Raw genomic sequence first — 18,736 nt, forward strand, 5'->3', positions numbered from 1 at the left:
CCATGCATGTTGGTGCGTCATGTTTATTGATACTGGGCCGAGCCAACCTTGCTGGGTGGACGGACGTTGACGAGGCAGCCGGTATCAGGCCCCGTAATGTTGTGGCTTGACTGGTGGCGAGTGCATTGAATCGCTGGAGAGCTGGATGGTTAGTGGTGCCACGACAGCTGCCGCACTACGGCCTGAACAGGGATAGCGTGATGCTGCTATAAGTGGTAAGCTTTAGTGAACGTTGGGTGGCTGCCTGTTGAAAGTTAGACTTTGGGTGCACGTATCAGAGTCATCGTTGCAAACGAGTAGAATTAATCATGGACATGTTGCTAAAGGATGGATAGAATACCAGTATGTCGACCGACAGGAGCGGAACTCCTCCTCTCCTTTTCCCCGGCAGCTCAGACCGACCTTCATCTGGCGGTCTGAACAATCCAGAGCAGGTATGGAGATGGCCGGGTGACCCACTGCTCCATTCATTGTGTGTCCATTGTTCATATCCAAAATGTCAGTCGGGCGTCTGGGCGGAAGATAGACTGCGTGATCAGACGAAAGGTTGTAGAAAGAAGAGGATTGCGTTGATGGCGGTCCGCGAAGGTCGTATACCAACCCAGCTGAGAAGAACGAAACGCTATGCTTGCCCGCATAATCCCCAACAACGTTCTGTTGATAACCATGACAGAATGCATTCTGCGCCACTAAAGCGGCGACGCGGCCAAAATTACCTGATGGCGGCTCTAGCGCCTTCCCCCCCCCCCCCTTCTCTCTTCCTCCCCAGCCACCGCAGCTTTTCAGCGGAGCGGCTCGGGTCGATGGGGTCCCCCCGCCAGCTCTCAGCGGCCTTACAGTGCTTGAGCCAGCTTTTTTCACCTACTAACACCTCGCCTGCGGGCTCCATCAGGCCCCCATTTCCAAGGTACTGGCAACCTTGTAAGTCCTGCCTACCTATAGGTAATGTGCAAGGGCCTCTGTCCACTCGAAATCAAAACATTCACACTCATCTTTTTTTTCTATCTTTTCCCTACCCACAGTAACCGAGAAACTGATATACCGACCATATACCTGCCGTCACTCATCTCCTGTCCCCTTCCCGTCCGTCCACGCATTGAATAGGCACTAGCAAACACGGCAACAAGGCCGCACACACGCGCGCACATACACATACAGTCAACCCGCTCTCACCATGCCGCGGGAGGCCCGCCGCCAGAGTCGTGATGACTCTGACAGGCGCAAACCTGAACGCGAACGAGACGGGGACCGGGACCGAGACCTAGACCGTCGCCGTGACCGAGACGGTTATGGCACCGACCGACACAGAGAGAGCGACAGCAACCACCGCTCCAGGGGCCCCGACTTTGCCTCGATGCCCAACCCGGCCTCTTTCATGAACTTCCCCCCCGTGGCACCATCTTCACCCCCTCGACAGTACACATCCATCGGTGCTAATGCCCAAGGCAGCCAGAGAAGACGAGCTCCGTCCAGCTCAAGCTCTGGTAGTTCCGCTGACTCCTCCCTCCTCGACATCTCCAGACACTACCCGCAAAGCCGTTACGGCGGCTTTCTGGGCACCTTTTTCAACGCACCTTCGGAGCGCCGCCGCCGCAGCGCAGCCCGACGGGCGGCTCGCTCCTCCAAGCGGCGCACATCCTTCTACTTTGGGGGTACCGGCAACTCCTCCTCCTCCTCTGTCAATTCAGATCTCGCCTACGGACATGGATACATCCCCAAGCTTCGGCGCCGTAGCTCTGGCGGTAGCAACAGCTTTCGCTATGGCCCTGCCGCTGCCTCCAACAGCACTCGTCCTGGCCGAACGAGGGACGCTGACATTTCTGACGCCCCGCGCAGGCCGGACGGTCCCATGCGCGGCAAAACGGACGAGGAGATTCTCGAGATTGGCCGCCAGTTGTCCGACCTGGCGCGCAAACAGAACAAGCACGACTTGAAAGCCGGGGGCTACGTCAAGCCCACCATGCTGGCCGCGGCTGCGGCCGGGCTGACAAAGTACCGCAAAAGTCGCAAGGAGGGTCGCTCTCGCGGAGTCGGCAGCTCCAAGATCCACGGAGAATCGTCAAGTGACGAGTCTGACTGGGAGGACGCCTCGGACAACGAGAGCGATGGCGCAGACTCTGTTCTCGCCTATGGATCTGTCGTTTCCTCGGCCATGCGGCCAAACGTGGCTGCCAGTTCCAGTCATGGTGTTGCGCCGTATGCTAGCGTTGCTGGTGCTGGTGCTGGTGCTGCCGCAGCCGCGGCTCTGGCGGATCCCGATAGGCGGAACTCTGTCGTCGACCCTCGCTTGTTCGGTCCTGTCAACTCACTGCGCGGAATGATCAACACGCCATGTGGCTTCGGCCAACATTCATATGCTCCCCCCAACACTTACCAGACGATTGCGGACGCTCGTCGGCCCACTGCCGAAGCTTCGAACGGGCGGCCCATGCGAGAAGTCTACCCCGTTCCTACATCAGACCCTGCAAGGTTTGATGTTGACGTCGTCTCCACGCAAGAGCTGCCACACCGCTCTCGCACCTCTACCGTACCTCTCGAGCAGCCTATTCCCAAGCTTCCTGTCTCTTCTAAAGTATACGATGCTGAAAAATTGGAGGATTCTAGCCGTCGTGACTCGCGCCACGGAAAAGACCGCGACGGTCATGGCTTTAATGGTAGCACTGCCGCTGGTTTCGCGGCGGCTGCTATTGGGGCTGCCGGTACCGCGGCTTTGATTTCGGACCGCAAGGAGGACAGAAAGGAGAAGAAGGCGTTGCGTGAGTACGAACGTGAACGGGACCGCGAGAAAGATCGCGAGCGAGAGCGTGCACGTGAAAAGGACCGAGACCGAGACCGCGATCGCGATCGCGACCGCGAGAGAGAACGAGAGCGAGAGCGAGATCGTGAACGTGAGCGCGATAAAGATCGACGGGATCGTGACCGTGATTCGAAGCGACGAGACAAGGACTCCGAAAAAGACAGGGATAGCAGAAAATCAAAGCGTGATTCATATTCCTCGTCTAAGCACGACGACAAAGACCACAAACGCCATTCTAAATACGACGATGAGGAGACACCCCGCAAGCGGCGTGAAGTGGAAGCCAATTACTACGCTGATCTGCCTTCGTCCGCCCGCAAAGACAGCAGCAAACGAGACGTTGATGAACCCCGCAGCGAGCTCTCTCGTTCGTCCAAGCGAGACAGCAAGTCATTCTCCAGTCGGGACGAGCCGAAGGAGAACAAGGGCAAGTCCGTTGACAGATATGACTTCAGCTACAACCAGAGTACCCCAGTCTCAAAAGTCAACCCGTTTCTTTATCAAGTCGCCGACGGCGCTTTCTCCACCACTGACCTGGCAGCCCCTCAAGCTCCTCCAGGTCGTCCATTGACACCCAATATTGTCACCATTGATCGCGAACCCAACTTCGATGACTACGAGCCGTATATGCCGCTGGCTGCTTCTGAACCGAGACTGAGCCGAAAAGATTCATTTGAGATTGAGGAGCGAGCCCATGGCTCCCAAGATTACGCCCAGCCTCAAGACCGTGGCTCACACGTCTACGAGGAGGGTACCCATGAGGCACGCAGCATATACGACCAGGCAAAGCACGCTACTGTTCCTGTAGCTGCAGCTGCAGTTGCTTCCGCCATTGCTGTAGAGGCCGAGCGATCCCGCGAACGTCGGCGTGACCGCTATGACGAGGAAGGCTCCCGGGACCGCGAGTCCTGGCGCAGAGACACTGTCCAGGAAGAAGCGGATAGATACTATAGAGAATCTGTCATTGCTCGAAAGATTGAAGAGGAGCAGATGCGCAGCCAGACGCCAGAGAATGATGACTCCCGCCCGGTCAAAATTGTCACGCCTCCCGAGATGAACGAACAGCACAAAGATGTCGGCCCTTATGATGCACCCAACGCCGATGTCCGCATTGACAATCAACTCTTCCCCAAGGAAGCCAACAAGTTTGAGAAGAAGAATGGTAAGCGCAAGTCTAACTTCAAGTCGCGCGACCCATCCTGTGAACGAGATCGACCTGTCCTGAATCTCGTCTTCCCTACCCCCATCCCTAGTAGGGAGCCGACGCCTAAAGTCGAGAAGCAAACTTATAGGGACCAGCCTGAGACGCGAGAAAGATCTGACCCGTCTCCAGAAGTTGTTATTGGCCCCAAAGGCGACCTTGTCAAGGTCGAGCCTTCGAACAAATCCGTCACCTGGGGCGAGAACTCCACCAAGAGTTTCGAAGTAGAGAGTGCTGATGGTAGGAGTGATGCAGAGAAAGAGAAGTTTGTCGAACCGGAGGAGAAGCCTAGAGCACGTCTGAACAGGGCAAGCCCATGGGGTATCATTGCGGCAGCCGTCGCTGGTAGCAGCAGTGAGCCCTCTGGTGAGCCCGAGACTTTCTCGAAGCGCGAGCCTAGCACCGAGCACTACAGCTCCAGAATCTCCGATGTACACGATATTAACAGCCCAGGTTCCGAACAAGTCTACAAAATCGACACGCGTGACCAGCCTCCAGTTCCCGGACCGAAACCCACCAGCCCTACCAGAGCCACGCTACCTGGTTCGTTCGCCGACGACATTGAGTTTGCGGCCACACTCGCCGCCGGACTCAAGGACACGGGCTTCGACTCCAACATTGTCGTGGACGATCCTACCTACAGACGACGTGAGTCGCCCCCGGGCACCAAAGAGGCAAATGGCGACGAATGGAACCACAGATCCATGTCAGACATTGTCATGGATATGGCCAGCAAGAAGGATACCGGCCGTTTCGTGGTGTCTGAACCCGCTGGCGTTCTGCGCGACAGGCCAGCTAACGGTAACGGTCACGTAGAAGACGACTGGGAGGCACCCAAGAAGCTTAGTAAGAAGGACAAGAAGAAGCTTGACAAGCTCAAGCGCCATTCACTAGACTTGGGTGAACCCAGCACCCCTACAGACACGGGTGCTCCCGACTCGGCCGAGACCCCGACCTTTGAGGATGCCGTCGAGGACTTGTCCAAGCTTTCCAAGAAGGAGCAGAAGCGACGTGAGAAGCAGGCCAAAGCCTTAGCCCTCCTCGAGGGCGACGGGCGTGACCCAGAGCCTGAGCGCGGGGCGGAGGTTCTGGAACGCTCTCAGCCGACTGAAGGCACCGCTGACGACAAAGTCGAGGAATCATTGTCCCAGAAAAAGAAGAAAAAGAACCGCAAAAGCCAAGACATCTTCCCAGAAGACAGTGTTGCACTCCCCAGCGATGCTTTTGACGATCTACAGTCTCTACAAAGGTCGGACAAGCATGATACCACATCCGCTGGTGTTGACGACTGGGACACTGCTACTAAATCGAAGCGCAAGTCCAAGTCGGATAAGGATGATACTGCGCCCACTGTCGTCGACGATTGGGATACCTCTTCCAAGTCAACGCGCAAGTCCAAGTCTGATAAGGACGACACGACGCCCACTGGTGTCGACGATTGGGATACATCTTCCAAGTCAACGCGCAAGTCCAAGTCCGACCGTGATGACCTCTCTCGCTCTTTTGTCGAGTCGGAGATCTCCACTTCGAGCAAGAGGAGCAGCAAATCTAAGAGACGAAGTGGCACCGAAGGCGACTTTGACGGTTATGGCAGTGACGCGAGCAAGAAGAGCAGCAAGTCTAAGCGTCGCAGTATTGTTGGAGGCGAGGACGGCTACGGTAGCGACACGAGTAAGAAACACAGCAGCAGATCTAGGCATCGTGACGGTGATGATGGATACGGCAGCGACACGAGTAAGAAACACAGCAGCAGATCCAGGCATCGTGACGGTGATGATGGATACGGCAGCGACATGAGTAAGAAAAGCAGCAAGTCAAAGCGTCGCAGCGGCATGGAAGGCGACTTCGACTACGGTAGCGATACTCCTACCCGGAGACGCAGCATGTTTGATGACCGCGACGTTTCGTCCGTAGTGTCTGAAGCTCGTGGCGATGGACGCCGCCGTGAACGTGAAAAGGACAGAGACCGCGAGCGGGACAGAGACCGAGACGTGCGCAGCAGCAAGCGCTCCTCTCGTAATTACGATGATGACGACGACGCTCGCTCTGTTATGTCTGTCGCTTCTGCACCCGGCGGCACCCGCAAGAGCAAGGATAGCAAACGCTCTAGTGGCCTATTTGCAAGTATTTTCAAGAGAGACGACGACAAGAAGGAGAAGGAGTCTTTTTTAGATAATGCCGGCACCCTTGGCGCGGGTGTCGGCTTGGCGGGCGCTGCAGCCATTGTTGCTGCTGGCGTCTCTCGCTCCAATGCCACCGACCGCTCCTCCGAGGTTCGAGATGAAAACGCTCGTCCGGCCTCGCGAGTCGACTTGTACAACTACGATACCTTCGACCCTGAGATTGCCCCCCGCGCAATCAAGCCCGCTATTGATCCCCAGTATGGCGATCTGCTCCCTCTCCCGCCCAGCGAACCCGGCAGCCCGCGATCCGAGCCAGGCGACCTCCCAGCTCTTCCAGATAGCCGGCCGGACACCCCTCCCGAGGAGCACGGTATGAGACGGGGTCAGCTCTCGCATAGGCGCCGACGCAGCGCACAGGAGACGCCTGCCAAGTCTCCCAGCGACACAGCCATTCCTATATCACTTCGTATGGCAGCCCGCGCTCCTCTCAGCCCCAGCGGCGCGTTCAAATCCCCGCCTGCCAGCTCACCTGCTCAACCTGGGCCTGTACCAGACTCAGCGTCCAAACGGGCCGCTCGTGGCACGTCGTGGGAGAGCAGCAAAGAGATCAAACCTCTCTACCTTCTCGAGCACTCTCGCCATGGTTCTGTTGAGACACTTATTAAACAAGAGGATCTGCCGGCTCTACCACCATCACTATCTGCCTCGGAGATCTCGTTCAAGGCGGACACCTCTCCTGCTGAGTTGACCTCTTCTGGCCTTCATATTGATACCCAAGACCTGCCGCTCTCACTTGAACAGCATGGTGGATCACAGGAAACTACCCCCAAGGCTGAGTTTAAACCCGAGTTTCCGTCCCATGACTACCAAGGAGCTGTCACGGACCCCGATGCGGTCGACTCCATGTCCAAAGATCGAAGCTCCTACCTCCTCAACTCGACGCCATCATCGACAAAGACAAGCGCCACTCTGGATAGCGAATCATCCCAGAGTGAACATGCAGCGACCCCGAGCAAGCACGGCAAGACAAATGACGTTATGCCGGAGATTACAGAGGACCTAACGTCTGCCGATGAACGGTTTGAGGATGCTTTGGACATCCTATCAGTTGATTCGCGCCGTTGGTCGGAGGACTCGACTGCCATGCAGGACGCCCCAGAGCACCACGAGACTCCCCCCGAACCTGAAGCCCAGACAAAAGAAGTTGTTGCTCCTATACCGGATTCACAGCTCATAACAGAGCCCGATGAGTGGGCTGGACTCAGCTCCAAGCAGAAAAAGAAGCTCAAGAAAGCCAAGAAGAGTCAGTCTCTGGAATTGGACGGGACCGCTGCTGATAAATTTGCAACGGAGCCAAATCTAGAGCCTGCCCTTGAGCCTTCAACCAAGGTGGCTCCCGAGATTGCCGCAGAGTCTGTTTCCGAGCCCACCCCCGAGCCAGAAACTGCCACCGGGTCCGATGAATGGGCTGGGCTTAGTGCCAAGCAAATAAAAAAGCTTAAGAAAGCCAAGAAGAACCAATCACTAGAACCAAGTGAACCTTTGATGCCTGAGCCCAATCTCGAATCGATATCTGAGCCCGCTCTTGAATTTACCCGCGAACCCTCAACAGACGCTACTGCCAAGCCAGCTGCTGAACCTGATCCCGAGCCAGCTACTGAGCTAGGACCTGCCGCGGAAGCTGACGAATGGGCGGGACTCAGCAGCAAGCAAATCAAGAAGCTCAAGAAAGCTAAGAAGAATCAGTCACTAGAATCAAGCGACCCCTTGATGCCTGAGCCTGCTCTCGAATCAATGCCTGAGCCTGCTCTCGAATCAATGCCTGAGCCTGCTCTCGAATCAATGCCTGAGCCTGCTCTCGAATCAATGCCTGAGCCTGCTCTCGAATCAATGCCTGAGCCTGCTCTCGAATCAATGCCTGAGCCTGCTCTCGAATCAATGCCTGAGCCTGCTCTCGAATCAATGCCTGAGCCTGCTCTCGAATCAATGTCTGAGCCTGCTCTCGAATCAATGTCTGAGCCCGCTCTTGAGCCTGCTCGAGAACCCTCAACAAACGCTACTCCCGAGCCAGCTGCTGAACCTGATTCCGAGCTAGCTACTGAGCGAGAACCTGCCGCGGAAGCTGACGAATGGGCTGGACTCAGCGCCAAGCAGAGAAAGAAGCTCAAGAAAGCCAAGAAAAACCAGTCACTGGAATTGAGCGAACCCGTTGCAGCCGAGCCTGCCGCGGAGCCCGCGTTTGACTTTGCTCCTGCGCCTGCACCTGAGTTCGCTACTGAACCTGCTGCCGAAGCTGCTGCCGAAGCTGCGCTGGAACCTTCTGTCGAACCTGCTGTCGAACCTGCTGTCGAACCTGCGCCTGAACCTGTTTTTGAAGAGCCCGTCTGTCCTGAAGCTGGTGCCCCTACTGCTAGGGAGACTGTCGAAACGACACCAACTGAAACTGAGGCATTTGAAGAACCTAAGGAGAGCAAGAAGGGCAAGAAAAACAAGAAGAAATCGCTGCCATGGGAAGCTGATGTTCTTGAAGCTGCCCCTATCGCTGCCGGTGTTGCCTCCGTTGCTGGTGCTGCCATGCTGCTAACAGAGTCCACCGCCAAAAAAGAGTCTGCCGGCGAACCAAAGTCCGACACGGACATTATGCCTGCGGCTGAGGCCGCTTGGAGCCTCCCCGCTCATACTCCCAATGTGTCCATCGACGCTAAGGATCTCTCCACGGAGACACAAGCTGTTGAGGCAGACACCTGGAAAGACCAGTCCGGGACGAGTGTGAAACAGAGCCAGCAGCTTGCCATCCCGCCCGAGGTCGAGTCGAAGCTTGTGGAAGAGCGTTCTGCAGAGTCTGATTGCAAACCTTCCGGCGAGGAGACTGCTGAGCGAGATAAGGCTGGAACTGCAGATGATGCAATTACTGAAGTTACTCCAGCCGAGGCCGAGACCGCACCCAAATCGCCGCTTGCAAAGGTTGATGAGAGTGCCCTTGACGCTGAGGATGAGCTGCTAACCACTTCCACTTCTAAGAAGGACAAGAAGAAAAAAAAGAAGAATAAGAAGAAGGATCTTGCGCTTGATGATGTTCCTGCTGAGTCTCCTTCAGTTCCAGAGGCCGTGCAAGAGGCTCCCAGTACGATGGAAAGCCAAGACCAAACTCCTCCTCCTGAGTCGGGGACAGCGACAGAAGCTGTTGGAGAAACCATCGCTACAGTAGACGTACAAGAGCGAGCTCTTCCTCTTGAGTCGGAACCCGTGGCAAAAGTTGCCCAAGCAACTTCCGCCGCAACAGAATTGCACGACAGCGCTCCTGCTGCTGATGAGGCGACGCCTGAAATCATTTCCACCACGACCGGAGTCGATTTCGGGCCACAGTCCGAGAGGACCGACAACAATGCCGATGCTGATGAGGGATCGACACCTTCTATCTCTGAGACAGATAAGAAAAAGAACAAAAAGAAGAAGAAGAAGAAGTCTCTTGTTCTCGACGAAGTACCTGCTGAGCTGCAATCAGAGGCAGCCACCGAGAACGAGACTCCTACGATCGCTCCGGAAGATTCAGACAAGGCTCCCTCTACGGAAGTCACTCGTTATTCGATCGATGCGGAACCCGCACAGCCGGAGGTGACAGCTGACATTCTAGATGAAGCTGCAGACACCAACGACGTCAGGGTAGACGATTTCTTCCCTACCCCATCTATCTCTAAGAAGGACAAGCAAAAGAAGAAGAAGAAGACCTCTGCCGTTTTTGATGATACCACAACTTCTGCCGATGATCGAAGTCCAGTCGCGACAGATTCAGAAAAGACTGAGCCTGTCTTGGGAAAAGATCTCAAGGTTGAAGAGGGTAATGAGCGACCTCATAACCCTGAAGAGCAGAGAGAACAAGAAAGTGGCACCAATCCCGAAGACGAATTCGCAGTTGTAACCAAGGACAAGAATAAACGGAAAGAAAAACGCAAATCTGTTCAATTTGAGCCTGAGCCGGAAGTTGTGACTCTTCTATCTGAAGAACAGGCGCTTGTTGAGCTTCACCAGCCCGAAACTCATAATGCTCAAGATCGTGCTGCGGCCCCGACCCTTGAGATACAGGACACCATTCTGTCCGTACAAGACCCCGTCTTTGATGAAGTTCAACAGGATCTTCCAAGTGGCGATACTACGCAGACCGACAGTCAGCCCCTAGTAGATGACTGGAGTGAACCTCCGGCCTCCAAGAAAAAGGGCAAGAAGGGCAAGAAGGGCAAGAAAGACCAGAATGTTGGTACCCCATCAGAGGACTCTGCTCCGGCCAACAAAGAAACCGATTCTACAAACATGGACTCCGGTAATGTGGCCATCGCGACCGCCGCTACTGCCGATAATGATCAGAAGCTGGACTCTTCTGACTCGACTCTGGCCGCAGTCGCTGCAGATTCTACCAAGACACTCGCTTCTTTTGATGCTACTACTGCTGGCGATACGACCAAGAGCAAGACGGATGCGGAGTCAGAGGACGAATGGAGCAGACTCATATCAGGTAATAAGGCCAAAGAGCCCGAACAAGTCATCGTCGCTGCTTCTCATTTGACAGAAGAGCCAGAGACAATCGCCGAAGCTTCTGACAAGCAAAATGACGTATTGGTACTGGAAACTAAGTCAGACCCACACGCTCTCTTAGAGCCGTCTGCGGAGGAAGAGCCGGCAGCGATTGGCAAGAAAGGCAAGAAGGGAAAGAAGAACAAGAAACAGGCTTTCTCCGTGTCTTGGGACGAGCCTGAACCTCAGCAAGACACCACCGTCGCTGCGGAGACTGACCTACCTGCTGAGGCAGTTCCCGCACCGGAGGGTGTACCCAAGTCCATCGATGGCAATGAGATAACTACTTCGCACGATACAACTGGTGTAGACGCGGATGAAGTTGCTCCCGAACAACCCACTGCCGAAGCTTCTCTCGAACCCACTGCAGACGATGTTGACCTGCCTATCTCGGAAAAGCTTTCTAAGAAGGAAAAGAAGAAGAAGATGAAGAAGTTAGCAAGTCTCCAGGAGGCCCCTGCCGAGACTCCCAAGCCAGCCAATGAAGCCGAACTTGCGACAACTGCGGAGGAAAAATCTGTCCTGCCATTGGTTGAAAGCGTCGAAACATCCAAAGAGGTCAGGGAGAAGCAGGCAGAATCAATCACCGAAGCCTCCGAGCCAAAGCATGAGTCCGAGTCAGTTCCAGCACAACAGGAAGATGCGAACTCCGACAACGAAAAGGACGGATTCGTTACGAAGTCTTCTAAAAAAGACAAGAAAAAGAAAAAGCTGCAAGCTTCCGTTAGCGATTCTGAACCTGCGTCCATTGGACCTGTTCAGCCAACCGAACCTGCTGGGCCAACTGAGCCTGTCTCATCGGGGGGACCTGTCCCTATTGAGTCCTGTCTGCCCGAGGCCAAGAAGACCGAGCCGAATTCTCCGGTCGAAGCCACCTCGGAACGCGGTGCTGAGCTCAGGTCAACCGAACCCGGAAAGCCAAGTCCCGACGATGAATTAGATGGATTCTCTACTTCACTTTCGAAAAAGGACAAGAAAAAGAAGAAAAAGAAGCAGGAAGCTTCAGAGGCGGCTGAATCAGTCGCTCTCGAGTCAACAACCCCTGTTGCCCAGCCAGAACCCGAGGCCAAAGATTCTGACGCTATAGCATCGATGGATCTTCAAAGTGGTGGCGTCGCACAATCTCGGGATGAACGGCAACCTTCCGAAGAGCCTCCGCCGGATACACTAGCAACGATAGAGAGGATTCAAGACGATGTTGTACGGGCAGAACCGGAGTCTATCCTCAAGGAACTCGATTCTGAAAGCGTGACGCAGCCTGTCGTCGCTGCCGGGCCCGAAGACGAGTGGGCTGGCCTCCCTACGAAGTCTTCCAAGAAAGACAAGAAGAAGAAAAAGAAGTCCATGGGTGAGGCTAGTCCACGGATGCCAGACGAGAGCACAGTGGAGGAGACAGTGCCCGGGACGACAGGCGAGCAACCTACTGAGCCCATCATTGAGAGCAGTTTGGCAGAGGAGCCCCGGAATTTGACGGAGCCCCCATCCGAGACAGCAGCGCTGGAATCTATTGTGGAAGATGAAGGTGGATTCATGACAAAACCGTCAAAGAAAGACAAGAAAAAGAAGAAGAAGTCGATGAGCGAAGCCATGCTACCGTCGAACGAGGTGCCTGTCAAGACTTCAGTTGAGCCCGCCAACACCCCCATTGTTCAAGACGCGGTCACTGAAAGCAGAGACACCGCAGAACCTTCTGCAGAATCAAGAGCTGAGGGGCATTTGGCTGAAGATGAGTGGGATGGGCTTACTACAACATCTTCAAAGAAGGGCAAAAAGAAGCAAGAGATCTCGACGGATGAGGCCGTTGCCTTGTTTGAAGAACCCCACGTACATACTGAAGCTGAAAATTCCGCCAAGTCTGCCATAGAAGATGGGCTTCTCGGGGTTGACATGCTCTCATCCGAGCCCATCGCTGAGCCTGCTGCTGAGCCTGCTATTGAGCATACTACTGAGCCTGTTTCGAATGAAGTTCCTGAGACCACAGTTCAGGAGGCTGAAACGGAAACCAAATGGGGCCCTTCCACATTGGTCACTTCTAAAAAGGACAAGAAGAAAAACAAGAAGAAGAAATCTCAGAGTGAAAGCGTTTCAACTCCGGAGGAAGAGCCCTCCGTGCAGCTCGCTGACGAAATTCGGCCTGAGCCTTCTGAGTCAAAAGCAATATTTGATTCTCTCAAGATGGACCGGCCTGCCAAGCCTGGCGTCGAATTTGATGCTGAGGCTGCCACTGAACCTGTTTCCGAGACACTAGCTGCGGAAGCCCAAGCAGGAGACGAATGGAACATCTCTAGCACCAAGTCCTCTAAAAAAGATAAGAAAAAGAAGAAGCATGTAAGTGAATTACTAGAGCCATTTACACAAGCTGCAGCAGAAGTGGTTGAAGAACAGACCGTGGAGCCACCCACTGAGACCATTCCTGAAAAGGAACATAATGAACCAGCACGCGAAGTTTCCGAACAATCAGCTGTCAAGGAAACCGAGGCGGAAGATGAGTGGATGACAGGTCTTTCTAAGAAGGAGAAGAAAAAATTAAAGCAGGCTAGCCTTGCTGCTGCGGCTCTCGGGGCAGCAGCAAGTGGCGCTGCAATCAGCACATCGACGGATCCAGCTCCAGAGCCTTCACCAGATTCAGCACCAATGCACGATCCTGAGGGGGAAGTGAAAGAGAATGTCGAGGAGGATATAAAGGAGGATATAAAGGAGGATATAAAGGAGGATACAAAGGAGGATACAAAGGAGGATATCAAGGAGGATACGAATAAGAACATCGAGGAGGAGGTCGACACATGTCCTGGCACAACGAACCTTGACACCGATGATTTCGTCACAAAGCCCATGTCCAAGAAGGATAAGAAGAAGGCTAAGAAACTTGGCCTTTCCCAAGCCAACGTGGATGAGCCCGCCCCAGTGACAGAAGAGGGACACTTGATGGAGTCGACTGCTGAAGAAGCAGCTCCTGAGAAACCCGCGATCGAGCCTCCACAGTCCTCGTGGGCGGATGAGATGGATGCCGATGGCTGGCCGCAAGGTGCCAAAGACGAAGCACTTAAAGAAGACTCCAAAGCTCCTGACGAGGGTGGTTTCGAAGCTCCAATTGTGAGAAAGAAGTCTAAGAAGGACAAGAAACGAAAATCTGGCCTAGATTCTGCCAGTCTTGCTCCCGAGCCAGTGGTGGAGGCCGATGTTGTTGTGCCTGCTGAGGAGCCAGCGACAGCAGACATTCCTCCCGAGACTTCCGCAAGCACGGAGACACAAGCTCCAGCATTGGAGGAAGATGACGAATGGGACCTGCCAACGAAGAAAGCAAAGAAGGACAAGAAAGCTAAGCGACAGAGCACTCTGGATGCTGAACCGAGTCCTGTTTCCGTGAATCAGCTCCCTGAAGTCACACCGGAAGTTCCCGAAACCGAAGGTGCTCAAGGGATTGCCGGCGCTGCGCAGACCCGAGAACCCGTAGCTGCAGAGGCTTCTCTCGCGTCCGCTTCTGCTGAGGCTGATGCCAAAGATGTGTTGGCCAAGCTCCCCAAGAAGAAGAGCAAGAAAACAAAGTCCATCTCATTGAACGAGCATGAAGCTACGGAGAAACCGACCTCTGACACTGCACGGGAAACTGCTCCCGAGCCTGCCCCTGAAACTGCTGATCTGTCCATTCCCGGACCACATACAGACCCTGAGCCAGCGCCGCCTGCCGAAGCCGCCAATGATGAGTGGGCTCTGCCGACCAAGAAAAAAGGCAAAAAGGGCAAGAGCAGTAAAGCAGTGTCACCTGCTGACATGGAAGAGACTGGCAGCAAGGATATTATTGAGTCCACTGCAGACAGTGCTCCATTCGTGACTGAAGTTGAACCTGAGCCTGTGGTAGCGGACAAAGGGGCAATGACAAACAAGAAAGGGAAGGGAAAGAAGGCCAAGAAGATGTCTTTCTCAGCCTGGGAAGACTCACTCGGTGAGCCAATCAGCTCAGACGCGCCAGTCGAGGCACATGATGCCCCTCTGCCTGGGCCTATTACCAGTAGCACAACCGATTTTGTTGAAGAATCGGGCGCCCCGTCTGATGCTGAAAGACAAGGTGATGATGACTGGTCCCTACCGACGAGAAAGACATCAAAGAAAGACAAGAAACGCCAGTCAGCTCAAGAAAGCCCTACCAGCACCAAGGCAGCTACAGAAACGGACAAGAGTACCTGCAACGATGCCGAAGTTTCCACGACAGAGAAATCTCAACGAGATGACGTAATCACGATAGGTGACGAGAGGCAAGCAAGGCGATTTGATGAAGCGGTTAGTGTTGGTGAAGTCGAAAGAGACGAAATACCCGAAGTTGAAATGACAAGGTCTGTTGACGATAAGTTCAGCAGCTCTGATAGTAAGATGACGACGACAGAACGCTCGAAACCAGGTGGTAGTGGCAAAGGAAAAGTTAGTCGCGACTCACTCGACGCAGTGGGAGCGGCGGCAGCGCTTACCGGTGGTGTAGCGGCCCTGACACAAATGTATGGAGGAGGTAAAAAGAAGAAGGGCAAGAAGTCCAAAATTGTGGATAAGAGACAGCCCCAGGAGGACGACATGTTTGACGACCCTGCATTATGGGAGGGTGCAGACAAGAAGAACATCGCAGAGAAAGAACTCAAAGACGATGTAGCAGATGACGGAGTGGACGAGTTCTGGGGCCCTAGTCGACCAGACACTGGCCCAAGCGTGGCACCACAGACGCCCGCTGCTACTAGTTTTACTGAGTCTGGCGATGAATGGAGAGAAACTTCCAGACAAGGCGTACCGGTGGACGACGAGTTCGTCGAAAGTCGCATCCCAGAACACGAGGAGCTCTCGCTGGCACAATTACCGTCTGCTGGCCTACTTCGGCGTGATTCCAAATTGGAGGAGCCAGCAGGAGGCCTTTTTGAAGAAGCACCTCCCGACGTTTCGTCGCGCCAATTATACTCGGAACCGAGCGAGCTACGATCTTCGCCTGCGAGAGGGCTGCCTGCCGTCCAAGAGCTTCCCGAAGCCGAGAAGGCAGCCGCCACCGGACAGGTTTGGCCGGAGGAGCGGCCTAACCGTGACAGTGGTTTCGTACCAGATTCTCCCCAGCGACGCAGAAGCCCCAACCTTGTGGACGAAAAACTTCGAGACAGCGGTGTCGATAGCGGTGATTGGCGAGAGATGACATACATGCAGACTCCAGAGGCCCTCAGCCGGAGCGTCGATAGACGGCTAGGGCCTTCACCTTTAACCACGCCGGTTTTGCATGATACATCTCGAGACAAATCGGACACGCCAATTGCCGATCCCGAGAAGAAATTGCGCCGATCCAATAAATCCTACGGTGGGCTCGCAGAAGCGGCGGCTGGAGCGACTGCGCTGGCTGCTGGCACTGCCCATCATGACAATGGATACGACAATGACAGACGGGCCGTCTCGGATTCACACGCTACTGCCAGTTCTGGATCGGCCCCAGGATCGGGACGGGCTGAAGCTAGCGTGGCACGGCGATCTGTGTCTAACACCAGTTTGTCCCGCCAACGGACTCCTGAGCCGCTAAAGTTGCGGCCTGATAGTCCAGGCAGCATATCAGGCCAGCGGTCCACAGCCACGCCGCCACCTCTGCGGCGGGTCGACAAGCGCATGAGCGGAGACCTTCGAGCTCTTCGTCAACAAAACAACTCGACGCCGCCCGTTGCCAACGAGGCTCGTGTCCGCGCAAAGGACATGGCAGATGTATACGTGAGTATATCTTGAAACGAGCGATCCATTTCATTCTTTTCTCTTGAGTTGCCGCATTTTTCGATGATTCTTTTCTTGTTGGTGTTTTCATTTGTCATTTGCCTTAGGCTCATCCCCAGCCACCCACTTCAGTTCCATCACTGTCATTGCGACTGCTGCATGTACAGCAACAACTAACACTTTAATTATAGGATGGATTTGGTGAAGGTCGTCTTGGCTCGCCAAGATCACCGACCAGACCTCATAGTATGCGCCGCCGCCAGAGCATGCAGGTTCTTGAGCTAGAGTCTAGAGTTGAACAGCTCCTCGCCGAGAATCGCCTTTTAACAGACGCTCGAATTCAAGCCGAACAAAATGTCAACCGAAGTGCCACATCTGTCCTCTCGGAACGCGACGCCGAAATTGATGCGCTGAAGCAGTCTCTGCAATATTTGCAGAACGAAGTGAATCGATTGACCGAGGTCAACGAGGGCCTGACGAGCGCCAATGCGGAGCTAGCCAGCAAAGATAACAACCGGTATACGGGTATTGCAGCCTATGGCGATGGAACGCGCAGCCTGGAGGCTCCCGATGGCAGCACTATGCAAACCTTGCAAGAAAAGGATGCCGAGATCGCTAGTCTGCGTGAGCAGCTCGAAGCTGCCAAGGCACAAGTTCGCGAGATGCAGCGCCAGATCCTCGCTTCAAAAGCTGGCGATTCTGAATTTCTCAACATCAGGGACGAAGACTACTTCGACAATCGTTGCCAGCAGCTGTGCTCCCACGTCCAGCAATGGGTCCTCCGCTTCTCCAAATTTTCAGACATGCGTGCCTGCCGTCTGACGAGTGAGATCAATGACGAAAAGACAATTGACCGCCTCGACAATGCTGTTCTAGACGGTTCTGATGTCGATCTTTATCTTAACGATCGAGTCAAGCGACGAGACATCTTCATGTCCATGACAATGAGTATGATCTGGGAGTTTGTATTTACTCGCTACCTGTTTGGAATGGACCGTGAGCAGCGCCAGAAGCTCAAATCCCTTGAGAAGCTTCTTACAGAGGTTGGGCCGCAAAAGGCTGTCCGTCAGTGGCGTGCAGTCACGCTGACACTACTCGCCAAGCGCGCCAGCTTTCAAGAACAGCGCGACCTCGATACCGAAGCGGTCGTCCAGGCTATCTTCCAGACACTCTGCAAAATTTTACCTCCGCCCAGTAATCTAGAGAACCAGATCCAGTCGCAACTGCGGCGTGTCATGCGCGAGGCCGTGGATCTTTCTGTCGCCATGCGTACGCAACGGGCTGAATACATGATGCTGCCGCCTTTGCAGCCCGAATACGACGCGGATGGTGAGCTCGCAGCGACGGTCAAGTTCAATGCGTCCATGATGAATGAGCGTGGCCCGCAGAATAAGCAGACTAACGAGGAGGTTGAGGCCAACAACTCGATTGTGCGTGTCGTCCTCTTTCCCCTGGTTGTCAAGAAGGGCGATGATTCTGGCGTCGGAGATGAAGAGATAGTGGTCTGTCCCGCACAGGTTCTCATCGCGCGCGACCACGGAAAGCGCCACGTCACGCCATCGAGCGATGCTGGCGGAGCGTCGCTCCTCGGTGCTCCCAGCCGCCTCAGTGTGGCGACGGATGCCATGCTCAGCCAGCTAGATGCTTGATACCTTGAGGGTGTCATATGAGCTTCTCAGAATCAACCTGCCACAACCTCTTGTTCTTCTCGATGACATATCTCAAGATGCTTTCTTGTGCTGTATGTTATCCCCCTTTTTCTCGGGTTTCTATTTTATTATTACATAAGGTATCTTGGTGTTGTACATATACAAAAATGATGCAGGTTTTTTTTTTCTTTTTCTTTTTTTCTTCTTTTTCTTCTGGTTTCTCTGGGCTCACAGAATTTATATGCGACACCATTTTCTGCATATAGGGGGATCAAGGACACAATGTGCGGTTCGTTTATACAATGCGGTACGAAGGCGAAAATGAGCCTTTCTGATTCTCAGGCGCGTCCATATTTTCAGAATGTTTGCTGGGCACGAAGCGACGTTTTCTTTTTCTGTTCCTGCATACTGGCTTTTCTGCCACAACTTGCGGTTCTTGCGATGCTTCTTTTCGGATACTGCCTCACTTTTCAATGCTCCTAGCCCACGGCTTCACAGTGAGCTGAAACTTTGGACGGAAGGCTTCTCCTTTCGTGGGGCTGAGGTGCTGGGAGCTGGGATTGTTCTGGGAGAAGCTATTTTGTGTACTACGACTGTTATTTATCTACACGCCATATTTATGACTTTTTGACTTCATTCGGCCGATGCATTAATAAATGATATACATTTCTATGCC

The 18,736-nt window shown here is 54.2% G+C and overlaps 1 protein-coding gene across 1 annotated transcript; it reads left to right on the forward strand.

The window, feature by feature from the left end:
• Positions 1–1,174: 1,174 nt before the first annotated feature.
• On the forward strand, positions 1,175–18,060 carry V2A60_000560 (uncharacterized protein; the record flags this gene model as incomplete). The annotated part of the gene is made up of 3 exons (XM_083251929.1): positions 1,175–9,245; positions 9,300–16,411; positions 16,603–18,060. The coding sequence occupies 3 exons, from the start codon at positions 1,175–1,177 to the stop codon at positions 18,058–18,060; spliced, it is 16,641 nt and encodes a 5,546-aa protein (XP_083108055.1).
• Between the last annotated feature and the right edge of the window lie 676 nt (positions 18,061–18,736).

This window comes from Cordyceps javanica, chromosome 1 (assembly GCF_051103115.1).
Source record: "Cordyceps javanica chromosome 1, complete sequence".
Taxonomy (NCBI): domain Eukaryota; kingdom Fungi; phylum Ascomycota; class Sordariomycetes; order Hypocreales; family Cordycipitaceae; genus Cordyceps; species Cordyceps javanica.